The following is a 14,066-nucleotide window of genomic DNA, read 5'->3' as shown; positions in this document are numbered from 1 at the left end:
TTCTCACACTATTAAATTGCCTAAGGATCATAAAAAATATTTAAATATTTAGCCTAGTTAATGAGTGTATTTTACTCTTCATTAATGTAAATGTTTTACTTTTTCTCTTTTGCATTAAGAATTGTAACCACTGGTACAGAATATTTTTCTTTAGTCTGATTATTGCTTTATTTTTAACATGATACTTGATAAAATTGTACTCAGAACCAACTATCGGCACAATTATGATGTAAACAAAATGTGACTTAATATAATGTGTTGAATGATTAGGCACATTACTTCACATATGGACCTCATTTTTTTGGTGGTCAATTAATTGTAAGAGCTAGTTCTTCCTGAAATACTGAAATGTTAGTTAGCATTTCTCAATGCCAAACAGTTGAAATCAAATGAATTAAAAAAGGTGATGTTTGAAATGGCAAGTGACCAGTAGAGTGTCACAAAACTTGTAAGTAACCAAAAAAAAAATACTAATATTGTGTATATAATTTGTTTTTATGATACATTCATATATATTCTCAGTTGTTGCTAAGAAAAGCCATGAATATTAAGGAAGAATGAGTTTTGTTCTATGTTAGAGTTTAAGAAGCACTGAGAGTAAGAGATCTATCTACATAGGCACAACACATGTTGTGTGTGATTCTAGTCCATATTACATTACTCAGTGAAGTATCTTACAAGTTAAAAGGAAATTTTCTATGTCAACACATGCATGAATTTTAATACATGTGTATCTTAAGAAAGGAATTGCTTTGTGATCAGTCCCAACCAGATAGGAAAGTGGTATTTTTTATAGTGGAAGAATCTGTGAGAGAGATGCTTCAGAACTCTGGTTATGATTTTTATTACTGAACTAATGAAAATTATTTTAAAATATATTTAATGGTGCCTGTCCACGTATCCAGTTTTTTTGTAATTGTCAGAGATGTTTATGTTTCTAAGAAAGCCTTATGTTAAAATACTGAATAATGAGTTGCATAAATTACAAATCAAGCTGCCTAACCAACTTTAAAAAACTGTCTTCTTTCTTCTACCAGAATGATGGCATTTAATACTGTTATCACCTGGGGCATGGACATATTTTACTTATTTTACTTCTATTCCAGTTGGATATCAGTTTAGTTTTTAAACTATTATAATCTCTGCTTTAGTAGAATAATTAAACTGGCTATTGAATTTCTGTGTTTATATATGTGTTTAAACAAATTTTTAGAAAATGTAGCTTGTGAGTTTCTTAAAACATTATGTTCAACAAATAGTATCTTTTTGGGGGCCATTTAGGACTTAATGGTTTACATAAAGGTTTATCTCAAAATATATTGGTTATGAATATGGGTGCTCAGAGCTAGAAATATAAAATACATAGTGATTCCTGCTCTCTTGGAGGTCTCACTCAGTCCATTTGGCAAGACAGGCAAACTAAAATTTAAAGTTATAGTATGTTAGAAAATACAAGTGATGTAATAAAAATGATCACTAAGCAATGTGGAAATATACATGAGTCAAAGAAGGCTTCCCAAACAGGATACCTGAATCTTGATGGTTTAGTAGAAGTAAGGCAAAGAAGGTACATTTTATGTAGATGGGGTAATGTTGCAAACTTACAGAGAGAATGCATGGAGGTCAAGAAACGACAAGTGATCAAGTAAGGCTGGGATGGAGTTGAAAAAAAATAAGGTATTGGCAAAGGATAAGGCTACATAGGTAGGCAGAAGGTAGACTCTTCTAAAGATCTGAGATTTTTATCTGAAATTGCTATTAAAAGATTTATAACAAGGAATATGGTTAGATGTAAATTTTAGAAAGATAATTCTGGATGCTGTTAGAAAACTAATGAATATCTTTGCAAGATAAGGACATATGTGAATAATTAAATAAAAATGTTTAAGAATTATGTTTGCACAACTTGGTTCTTTGAGGTGTTTCATAAAGCCATAAATTAGGTTCTTTGTATAACTGTGTTACAGACACTAGTGGATTATTCTTAGTATAACCCCGAGCTGTGATCATATATAAGGATTTGAAAACTATTTGATAATTGTTGGAAATGCTGTCTGACTTCCCCTTTGCCTTATTGACTATTTAGTGTTGATCCTCTATACTAAATCAGATACTACTAAGTAATAGCATTGCCCTGTGTAGCCACGGTATAGTCTTGGTTGCCTGGCCCTACCTCCAGTGCTGGCTTTATAATTAAGAGGACAATCAAAAGGAAAAGAGAAAATGAAACTCAGAAGGCAAGTAACAGTATGCAAGGTTGAGATTTAAAAGGAGTTAAGAAAGGTAGAAAAGTATCCCTTCCCTAATTGCCTCCTATATTGTAACCTACCTTGATCTTCTTGCTCATATAAAATTTTTTTCTGCTGAAAATGGCATGTTAATGATTCTAAAGTTTATATAGCCAACTTTAAATATTTTTAACTGTTTATATTGTTTTAATTGCCAAATGTAGAACAAATTCTGTGATACTGTAAACAATCCTCCTTTTTGCCTTGACATGGGGCTAGACTACCAATTTAGACAGTATTATTTTTATTATTTAAAAATTTTCTAAAATATATATTATGGTTACTTGAATAAACATATATTGATTTAAAATTGAAACCATAAAATAGAATACCATAATTTACTTTTTAAATTTAATATGCTTAATTTTGGAGTTTTAGCCAAACAGTGCATGGTATATAGTAAAGTTACCTATATGACTATATGTCTGTGTCATTCGTTATATATTTTACTTAATGACTGTAGACCTCCAGTCGGTAAAATAATAGTGCGTTCATACTATATTGTATTATCAACTTCAAATTATTTATCGAGATAAAATATTATGGAAAACTGTACTTCTGCTATTTTATTTTAATTCCTGGATTATTTAATTCAAAATGGAAAAGACTTGGAGAAATAACTTATTCATAGTTTGAATCTTGCCATAAAGCAAAATTTTACTGTTATGATATTGAAGAAGAGCTTAAAGAAGTAAGAACACACTTAGCCAGAGTTCACATAACAAAAGTTTGTTTTCTTAGGCTCATCTAATCTGTACTATTCCATCTAAAAATGGTTGACCAAATGCAAAATTTAAAGACTGCTTTTTCATGATAAGGAATTAACAATGAAAGCAGTAAATACTCTTTTAAGTTAATTTCATGCTTGCACTCTATCTCAGTTTTTACCTACTCAGGCTAATTTGCAGGTGCCTGGGATGAGTAGACAGTCCATAATTTCTACCAATCAAGTAAAAGAAGGAAAGAAAACTCTGAGCTACCCTCCCAGTTAACAAGGTAGTTTGCTGTGGTTAAAATTAATGCAGATTTTACAGCAACAAACATTAGCATTATCATTTATTATAACTAATTGATTTGAAATTTGGGAAATGAATAGTTGAGTGTATATACTGAGTGTTTATTTGACCAGTTATTTATTAGTGCAAGAGGCCATCAGTTAAATTTTTCTCTATATGTTATGGCAAATCAATTTGTTTCTCTCTTCATTTTTAACATGTTTAACATGTGTGGTTACTTTGACTTGAAAATATATTTTATTTTTTGCAGTGTTTGAGCAACACACCTCCACTTACTGAATATTTCCTTAATGACAAATATCAAGAAGAACTCAATTATGACAATCCCTTAGGAATGAGAGGTGAAATTGCTAAATCATATGCTGAACTGATCAAGCAAATGTGGTCTGGAAAATTTAGTTATGTCACACCAAGAGCTTTTAAGGTTAGTATATAGTAAATACATTTTCAATAAGGGTTATATCCACCCCCAAGAGGACAAAAATTGGTTCTTTGGGAAAAGAATAAAATATCATAGCTATTACAATGGTTTATACAGCCCTGCAAAAGGACACAGCACATAAATAGATAAATAGTATTATTTGTGGTATTAAATTTTCCATCTGGGCAATGGGACAAATGATTAGTTTAAAGATGTCTTTAAAAGGCTCTGAGGGGTAGGGAGGAAAGTAATGAAAAATAATGAAATTTCATAGGTAATTCTTAAACTTTTAAGTTTACTCTAATTTTTCTTTCCCTCTTTGATTTGAGGGAGAGAAAGGGAGAAGGAGAGAGAGATAGAAACATCAATGAGAGAGAATATTGATTGGCCACCTCCTGCATGCCCCCCACTGGGGATTGGGCCCACAACCTGGTCATGTGCCCTGACCAGGAATCGAACTGGCAACCTTTTGGTGCATAGTTGACGCTCAACCACTGAGCCACACTGGCCAGACAAGTTTATTCTAATTTTTATACAAACATCTTAAATGACATTTATATAGAATAGCCAGGCAACATTTTATTAACTGTATACTAGTCCTTTAAAAATAAAAATTTTTTAAAAATAATAAAAAAACCCTGGCATTTAACTTTCAAAACTTTGGACAAACTAATTCAGACAAACCATTTTTCAACCCTTACCCACGATTATTCCATGAGTTTCATTTTGTTAAATACTGTCTTTTAAAATGGTGCAGATAGGCCTTTGATATCTGACTTTTTTTTCACGTGTTCATAGTCTCATCAAAAAAATACTTAGTACTACAAAGACTGGGAACATTATATGTGAACATGAATATTTCTGTTACCGCTACAAGACTCATCCTATGTTTACACAAAGAAACTAAATGGGAGCTTTGTAATTATTTTTAGTGACCCAGAAATATTGAATTTTAATAATCTTTAATGTTTCCCAATCCTTTTAACAAAACTTTACCATATTTGCTCCTTGTTCTTTCCTCAGTTCAACATTTCTATTTCATAGGTAGTTATTTTAATATATTTTTAGATACATAATTATAAGTATTTATATATGTAACGATCATATATGCAAATGACTATAAAAGTGTCAAAAGTTGATTTGGGGTTCAACTAAATTTTAGCAAAGAGGTGAATTCACAAATAGGAATCTATGAATATTGAGAATTAACTATGTTTTGTTTGTTTTTTAATTAATCTTGTCCCTAGAACTGATTTTATAGTTTTGCTTTTCTTACAGACACAGGTAGGACGTTTCGCGCCACAGTTCTCTGGATACCAGCAGCAGGACTGTCAGGAACTATTAGCTTTTCTATTAGATGGACTACATGAAGATTTGAATAGAATTAGGAAAAAACCATATATACAATTAAAAGATGCTGATGGAAGGCCAGATAAGGTAAATTTAATGATGTTATTGTCACTATTGATTTAATCATGTAATATATCTGTGTAATATGTGTCTGTTTTTCTTGTAGGTAGTTGCTGAAGAAGCCTGGGAAAACCATTTAAAAAGAAATGATTCTATCATAGTAGATATATTTCATGGCCTTTTCAAATCAACTCTAGTTTGTCCTGAATGTGCTAAGATTTCAGTAACATTTGATCCTTTTTGTTACTTGACACTTCCATTGCCCATGAAAAAAGAACGGACCTTGGAAGTTTATTTAGTTAGAATGGACCCACTTACCAAACCTATGCAGGTAAGTAATGATAACTTTTTTTTTTTTGCATTTACTATTTTTATAAAAAATTAGTACTGAGTCCTAATGCCTCTAGCACAATCCAATAACAATAAGTTGGAAATTAATACAGCTTTTTCGAAACTTGAAAGGGTGAGGGATATGCAAAATATCAATATTTGTCATGTAAACACAAAATTCTTGAACACTTTTTCTTATCAAAGAAAAATGAGTGGTTGCTTGCTTTTACAATGTTGAGGTGAACATTAGTTTTCCTATTTTCCAACTTTCACTTTCTTTAATGTTGATTTTAATTTTTCCTAGTGGCTATTGGAAGCAAAACTAATACCTACAAGACATTTTGATATATGCTATAAGATAATGGTAAATTTAAATATGTGTACTTTTTAGACATCTTAAGAACTTGGGAGAGAAATGAAAATACAATTAGACTAAAAATACTTGCTTCAATTATTTTCTAATCTTTTAATAGTTTGTAGTATCAAATATTGCTTTTCTATTCAAGAGCTCTATGCTAGGTCTTAATATCAATTGACTGCCTAATTTCATATCCCATGTTATAATTGGATTATTTTGCATTTTGTGGAGCTGAGTGCTTTTTTTTCTTTCTTTAGTAATCAATTCATTTCTGACACTTGACCCACCCTAATAAAAGTAATTTCTTCCTCTAGCACTTATCAAATATCATTATGACTTTGGTTTACTTTAATATTATCTCCTCTAGACCATGAGTTCTTTGAAGATATTATAAATATCTTTGTACGGATTTTATAAATCTTAGTATTTCCAATTCTCATGATTTTTGGTACTACTGCATCAGTAGTGTTCATAAAAATTTTATTCGTCTAGCCCTGGCTACTAGGCTTAGTTGGCTGAGCATTGTCTGGTGCACCAAAAGGTTGCTGGTTTAATGCCCAGTCAGGGCACATGCCTGGGTAGGGGGTGTTTTGCTCTCTCTCCCTCTCCCTTCCTCTCTCTCTCTAAAATTCAATTTTTAAAAATCTTAAAAAAAATTCTTTGAACTGTTACTTTATTGCTTTGTAGCCATTAAAAAAATTTCTTTGTTCACATGCGTATTGGACACCTACTGAGTGTAACGTTCTGTTTGGTAAACAAAGCAGACATGGCTCCTAATATAGAAGATTTTTTTTTAATTAATTTTTGTTACAGATGTTTCTCCTTTTTCCTCCACTGATTCCCCCTTCCCCCTCCCCCCTGCCCTTTCCCCAGTTTGTTGTCCATGTCCACTGTTCATGCATACATGCATATAAGTTCTGTGATTTATCTCTCCCCCACCACACCCCTCTTTAGGGGATTGTCAGTCTGTACCCCACTTCCGTGTCTCTGGGACTACCCCATTCCTCAGACTGTTATGTTCATTATATTCCACAAATAAGTGAGATCATATGAAACTTGTCTTTCTCTCTTTGGCTTGTTTCACTTAGGATGATACTTTCCAGGTCCCTCCATGTCGTCTCAAAGGATAAGAGATCTTTCTTTCTTACAGCTGCGTAGTACTCCATTGTGTATATGTACCACAGCTTTTTTATCCATTCATCTACTGATGGACACTTGGGCTGTTTCCAGATCTTAGCTATTGTAAATAGTGCTGCTATGAACATGGGGGTACATATATTCTTCCTGATTGGTGTTTCAGGCTTCTTAGGGTATATTCCTAGAAGTGGGATCACTTAAGTCAAATGGAAGTTCAATTTTTAATTTTTTGAGGTAACACCATAGTGTTTTCCATAGTGGCTGCACCAGTCTGCATTCCCACCAGCAGTGCACTAGAGTCCCCTTTTCTCCACACCCTCGCCAACACTTGTTGTTTGATGATTTGTTGATGGCGGCCATTCTGACAGGTGTGAGGTGATACCTCATTGTTGTTTTAATTTGCACCTCTCTGATGATTAGTGATGATGAGCATCTCTTCATATGTTTCTTAGCTATTTGTATGTCCTGTTTGGAGAGGTGTCTATTTAGGTCCTCTGCCCATTTTTTAATTGGATTCTTTGTCTTCCTTTTGTGGAGTTGTATGAGCACTCTATATGTATTGGAAATTAACCCCTTATCTGATATATCATTGGCAATGATGCTCTCCCATACAGTGGGTTGCCTTTTCGTTTTGATGATTGTATCTTTCGCTGTGCAGAAGCTTTTGAGTAGAAGATTGTTTATTAAAGTTATTTAGCTTAAGGTTCCAGCCAGATAATACTGTTTGTTAGAGCACAATAGTTGTATTACTCTCCTCAGGCCGCCATAACAAAATGCCATAGACAAAGTGGTTTAAAGAACAGAAATTCATTTTCTCACAATTTTGAAGACTAGAAGACTAAGATAGGAGTGCCATCAGAGTTGGTTTTTACTGCAGACTCTCTTTCTGGTCTATAGACAGCGTCCTCCTCACTGTGTCCTCATATGGCAGAGAGAGTGCACATGCATAGCTCTATAGTGTGTCTGCCTTTAAGGGCACTGATCCCATCATGAGGACCCCACCTTTATGATCTAATCTAAACCCAGAGGTTTAGATACCATCACATCGTTGGTTAGGTCTTCAACATATGAATTTCTAGGAGATACAATTCAGCCCATAGCAATATTCATGAAATCTATATGAAAGGTATACTTAGAGCAAAATTTTGATGCTATTTATTTAGTGGAAGTGTTTAGATTTACTGTCAACAAGGGCACAGTATATGAAGTGTTCATAAAAATATGATCCTTTCATGCCCTGGCCAGTTTGGCTCAGCGGTTAGAGCGTCGGCCTGCGGTCCCGAGAGACCCAGGTTCAGTTCCCGCTAAGGGCACATACTTCGGTTGCAGTTTGTCCCCGGCCCTGGTTGGTCGTGCGGGTGGCAGCCACTCGATGTGTCCCTTCACGTCGATGTTTCTCTCTCTCTCTTCCTTCCTCTCTCTCCCTCCCACTCTGTCTGTGCAAAAAATGGAAAAGTGTCCTCAGGTGAGGATTAAAAAAAAAAAAATATGATCCTTTCATTAAAAGTAATAGAATTCAATAGAGACTAATTATGTACTCAGTTATACAAATTTCACCCTTTCTCCTTTTTTTTGGCTGCTACTATTTTCTTCATGAACTCATTGAACTTGGTGCCCTCATGTCAATATTTCATCCAGCAGTGCTGACAGTATTACAGAGAGAGGGGGAAGCGGCTCTTACTCTTACCCATTAGCAGGGCCAGTAGAGACCTGCTTTTATTTTTGGCCTGGGGGATATATGTTCACGTTTCTAAAATCAGATCCTGTAGGTACTCACTTTTTCATTTGTTTATAAGATTGTTAACATATTTTTCAATGGAAAAGAACTATAGCAATGCAAAACTACACCCTTACCTCTCTAGTTTGTAACTTTACAAATAGATATATGCCAATGAGTATAATGGAATAAGAGAGGAATATAAAACAATGAGTAAACATTTTATTGTAACAACACAAAAATAAATGTAAATTTTCTTTCTCTATAGCACCTTTGTTAAAGGCAGTATTCTCCCATCCCAGTAATATAAAGTAATCTGTATTGTAAAGCTTGCATTCTGTATCATAAAGATCACCCATTAGCCTATAAGGTATATGTTGAATTTTCTTTCATAATTTGGGTTTTTAATTATATTTCCAGTAATGTGAATTCCATTTAGCTACATCTTTTGCCACCTGGTATCCAAAATATAAATTTGTGGTGTTAAATCCATGGTCAGCCCAGAAGAATTGGGATTTTTTTCCACTTGGAAGTAGTAACAACACAAATGCAGAATGATAGCCTCATAACGCTACGCTTTAACCAGCTGTAGAAGAAAGAGAAAGTACATGAGTTAGCCTACTTGACTTTTTCCATCACTGAAATTGATTTAGGTCATAGAAGTTTATTAGTTATTGTATTGAACATGAATACATGTTCTAATATATATATTAGAGACTTGTACTGTATAAGATTTTCCTAGTCCTTGTTCTGAGAAACCTTATCATACAGTATTAAAAGTGCTATTACTGGGTGCTGTGTGTGAGTATACAAAAAGAGTAACCTACCCAGACTGGTGGTGATTCCTGTGTTGAATCCTGAAGGATGATTAGGTTTTAAGCACATGAAAGCTAGAAATACAAGCATTATAGACCAAGAGGGAGGTATGTACAAAAGCTGAAGAAAGGAAACTGCAAGTAGATAATATGGTAAGCAGAAGCTAGATCACAAAGAACCTTAGGAAGTTTGGACTTACCCTAAAGACTAAGGGAGCCATTAAGGATTCTTAAGTAGAAAAATTAAGTGACCAGATTTGTATTTGAAAAAGAAGACTGGCTAGTGCAAAGATTGGATTGGGAAAGTTTAGATCAGATGGACTAAGACCAGGGAAGTGGTTTTTACAGTGATCAGATGACAGTGACAAGGGTTTGAACTATTAAGATTAAGGTTAGTGTCAGGATGACAGTTAGAAGAACCATTTGAAAATAGGAGGCGAAAATGTTAAAGAGTATTCAATGATAATGCCAAGTTTATTGGATTGGAAAACTGAGACAAGATTAAGGTTAGTGTCAGGATGACAGAAGAACCATTTGAAAATAGGAGGCGAAAATGTTAAAGAGTATTCAATGATAATGCCAAGTTTATTGGATTGGAAAACTGAGACAGTGGTGCTGTTTGTTTTAATGGGGATATAGAAGAAGAAAGGCTTGAGAAGAAACTTGTTTTAGTATTGGATATGTTGACCTTATGTGACCTAAATCTCAATTTAGTATTGGACATGTTGAGGTGCATGTAGAGGTATTTAAGGAGAGATATCAATAGGCATTGAGTTTATGTATCTAAACTAGAGGAGAGAGGTCTGTGCTTGAGATATTAATTGGGTAATGAGTTCTATGTAGATGTTAGTGAATGTCTTAGAGGATGAGGTTACCTAGGGCTAGGGTAACCCTGAACTATTTTAAAACTAAAAGGGGCTGTTACTAATAATTATACTAGGACAACAGGCTAATCCAGGACTTGCCACAGCAAACCAGGATATATTGTCACCTTGTCAAAGGACAGAATATAGAATCAAGAAGATTGTTAAGGATAAAACTCTGAAGGACATTAGAGGAGAGCCTCAGAAGAAGCTATGCTAGTGTAGACACTACTTTTAACAAGGTTTTTTTATCAGATGACAAAGGAGATGATTAGAGGGAAAACAATGAGGGACTATTTTGTTCTGTTTCTTTGAGAGATTTATATATATTTGAATGTTTATATACAACTCAAAATAAAATGAAATAAAGAATAATTGCGCCCTGGCCGGTTTGGCTCAGCGGTTAGAGCGTCGGCCTGCGGTCCGGAGAGACCCGGGTTCGGTTCCCGCTAAGGGCACGTACCTCGGTTGCAGTTTGTCCCTGGCCCTGGTTGGTCATGCGGGTGGCGACCACTCGATGTGTCCCTTTCACATTGATGTTTCCCTCTCTCTCTCTTCCTCTCTCTCCATCCCACTCTGTCTGTACAAAAAATGGAAAAATGTCCTCGGATGAGGATTAAAAAAAAAAAAAAAAAGAATAATTGCTGGAATTAGGTTCCAGAGGAAGCAGAAGAGCATGGGATTTGGAGCATGGATGCTGGGCAGAGTCTTGAATGGGTAGAATAACTGCTTCTATTTCCATGTGTTGAATGAGACAGAAAAGGACTTTTACACTCAACTTTATAGGGGGAAAGCAAGTTGGAGATTTTCCTCTCCATAGCCTCTAATTTTTTTGGTGAAATAAGTATTCTGATAGTGGAGGGAGAAGTGGTGAAATAGGAAACCTAAGGAATACTGAAAACTTTAAATAGTTATTGAGAGAAATAACAAGGGACACGGGAGAATTTCTGGCTAGTGTTGTGGGATCAGTTGAGATAGGGGCACTGAATTTGTAGTACACCGATCTTTGAAGTTGAGCCATTTTCTTCAGCGTGCCTGAACATCTCTAAGAAAGGGTAGCAAGAATAAAATTGAATAACAAATAACTAAAGGTTTTATAATGGAGTAGTTGCAGTGATGAATCATGTGGGGTCTGAATGGAAGGGCATGAAGACAGAGAGCTAGTAAACTCGGGAAATTTTCAGAATTAAAAGAACCTGAGATCTCAGTGCAAACCAACAACAGGAAATAATGAGTTTCCAGGAAAAGTAAATATGGTTAGACAGTATCCTGTTAAGAGTTTTAAGATATCAGAAGTGGAGCAAGTTATGACAAGGTCCAAGAAGTTAACTACAGTTGAATGCAAGTGTTAGTCTTTGAACTGGAGAGCCAAAGAACAATAAAGCACAGATAAATTATCCATAAGGACATTGTCACCTGGATGATAGTAAGATTGGAGACACTGTGAGCCAAATGCTAAGTGAATGTGAGGAAGCAAACATAAGTCAGTCTCATTTACTGAAAATTTTTTGAAAAGTAATAAATTAATTATATTTTTTTTTTGTTTCTTAGTACAAAGTGATTGTCCCCAAAATTGGAAATATACTTGATCTTTGTACAGCATTGTCTGCTTTATCAGGAGTACCTGCAGATAAGGTAAGATGTTTCTGGGTTTGAAGTATATAAGTTGGAGTTTAGTTTTGCAGTGTTGTAAAACCAGCTCAATAGAAATTTTTTTTCTTTTAGATGATAGTTACTGATATATACAATCATAGATTTCACAGAATATTTGCAGTGGATGAAAACCTTAGTAGTATTATGGAGCGGGATGATATTTATGTGTGAGTATAAAATTCATTTTGCAAACTACCACTTGAGAAAAAATTTCAAGAGAATAACATAAAAGTTTCCAGAATTTATGATCAATTATGTTTTTGTAGGTTTGAAATTAACATCAATAGGACAGAAGATACAGAGCATGTGATTATTCCTGTTTGCCTAAGAGAAAAATTTAGACACTCAAGTTATACCCACCATACTGGCTCTTCACTTTTTGGTCAGCCTTTTCTTATGGCTGTTCCACGAAACAATACTGAAGATAAACTTTATAATCTCCTGCTTTTGAGAATGTGGTAAGTGTCACATAATTCTACATTAGCAAAATAAAATATAGCTAAAGAAAGTAAACATGCACGGTACTATAAGAATATAATTAGAGCCCTGGCCGGTTTGGCTCAGCGGTTGGAGCGTCGGCCTGTGGTACAGAGAGGGTTCGGTTCCCAGTAAGGGCATGTGCTGCGGTTGCAGTTTGTCCCCGGCCCTGGTTGGTCGTGCGGGTGGCAGCCACTCGATGTGTCGCTTCATGTCGATGTTTCTCTCTCTCTTCCTCTCTCTCCCTCCTGCTCTATCTGAACAAAAAATGGAAAAATGTCCTCGGGTGAGGATAAAAAAAAAAAAAAAGAATATAATTAGATAAATTTGTATTATTTCACCTTTGTTTAGATAGGTAGCAATTTTAAAAATCAGTCTAATTCAGTTTCTTATTTTTTTTAATTTTTCATTTCTTTATTTGTTTTTGTTAACAGATGTTTCTCATTTTCCCCCCATTAACACCCTACTACCCATCTCCCCACCCCATCCCCAACTTTGTTGTCTATGTTCATTGGTCATGCATACATGCATGTAAATTCTGTGGTTTATCTCTTCCCCTACAAACCACCCCCCCTCCTCTGAGGCTTATCAGTCTGTATCCCACCCCCATGTCTCTGGGTTAATTTTGTTCAGCAGTTTGTTTAGTTCATTATATTCCACACATAAGTGAGATCATGTGATATTTGTCTTTCTATGCTTGGCTTGTTTCGCTTAGCAAAATACTCTCCAGGTCCTTCCATGCCATCTCAAAGGATAAGAGATCTTTCTTTCTTACAGTTGCATAGTATTCCATTGTGTACATGTACCACAGTTTTCTAATCCACTCATCTACTGATGAACACTTGGGTTGTTTCCAGATAACACTATTATAAATAGTGCTGCTGTGAACAAAGGGGTACATATATTCTTTCTGATTGGTGTTTCAGGTTTCTTAGGATATAATCCTAGAGACCCAGTAATCCAGTTCCCTAATCATTTTAAACATTACTGAGGTAATGTCAAACCCAGGAAGCATAGGTGTTTTACACCAAAAGTTAACAGTTGCAAAAAGTAAAAATTTTATGTATATACTATGAAATCATAACAAATGTAAGCTATTTCATTTCTTTATACACATTCCTAGTTCAAGAACTCATACAAATAAATAGTTTTGTTTAAAAAGATATGCTTTCATAGTTGATAGTATTGCAAGGCAACCACTTTTTGTCTTAAAACCTTGATTTGAATTTTAAGGTAGTGAAGAATGTCACTTGATCCCTTTCTTTTGTCCTTTCTGGCTGATATACATAGTTAGTATTCTTATATACCTATTTTAATCGTCGTAGTCCTATAACCCATACATAAAGATCACATTACACAACTATAAATGATCTTAGCAATAATATATATTTCATCATAATGAGGATATTTTACATAATTTTATTTTATTTTTCAACTATTTTATTTTGTTACAGATGTTTCTCCTTTTTTTCCCCATTGACACCCTTCTCCCATCCCCCCCATCCCGACCCCGGCTTTGCTGTCCATGTCTATTAGTCATGTGTACATGCATATATGTTCTGTGGTTCATCTCTTCCCTCC

At 34.5% G+C, this 14,066-nt stretch overlaps 1 protein-coding gene across 12 annotated transcripts in view; it reads left to right on the top strand.

Annotated features, from left to right (window-relative positions):
- Positions 1–14,066, top strand: part of USP15 (ubiquitin specific peptidase 15) — a 118,936-nt gene that overhangs the window by 84,222 nt on the left and 20,648 nt on the right. For 9 of the 12 annotated variants that reach the window (XM_036251857.1, XM_036251860.1, XM_036251851.1 and 6 more), the window contains 6 exons: positions 3,555–3,728; positions 5,004–5,162; positions 5,242–5,466; positions 11,907–11,990; positions 12,081–12,175; positions 12,275–12,466. In XM_036251857.1, coding sequence (XP_036107750.1) covers positions 3,639–3,728; positions 5,004–5,162; positions 5,242–5,466; positions 11,907–11,990; positions 12,081–12,175; positions 12,275–12,466 — 845 coding nt within the window. In that variant the 5' untranslated portion in view covers positions 3,555–3,638. Of the gene's footprint in view, positions 1–3,169; positions 3,285–3,554; positions 3,729–5,003; positions 5,163–5,241; positions 5,467–11,906; positions 11,991–12,080; positions 12,176–12,274; positions 12,467–14,066 lie in introns of those variants that run through there. The other 3 variants (XM_036251859.1, XM_036251858.1, XM_036251861.1) reach the window with 3 other exon arrangements.

This window comes from Molossus molossus, unplaced genomic scaffold (assembly GCF_014108415.1).
Source record: "Molossus molossus isolate mMolMol1 unplaced genomic scaffold, mMolMol1.p scaffold_m16_p_10, whole genome shotgun sequence".
Lineage (NCBI taxonomy): Eukaryota > Metazoa > Chordata > Mammalia > Chiroptera > Molossidae > Molossus > Molossus molossus.
The sequence above is the reverse complement of the archived record's forward strand: the minus strand, read 5'-3'. Positions and strand labels throughout refer to the sequence as shown.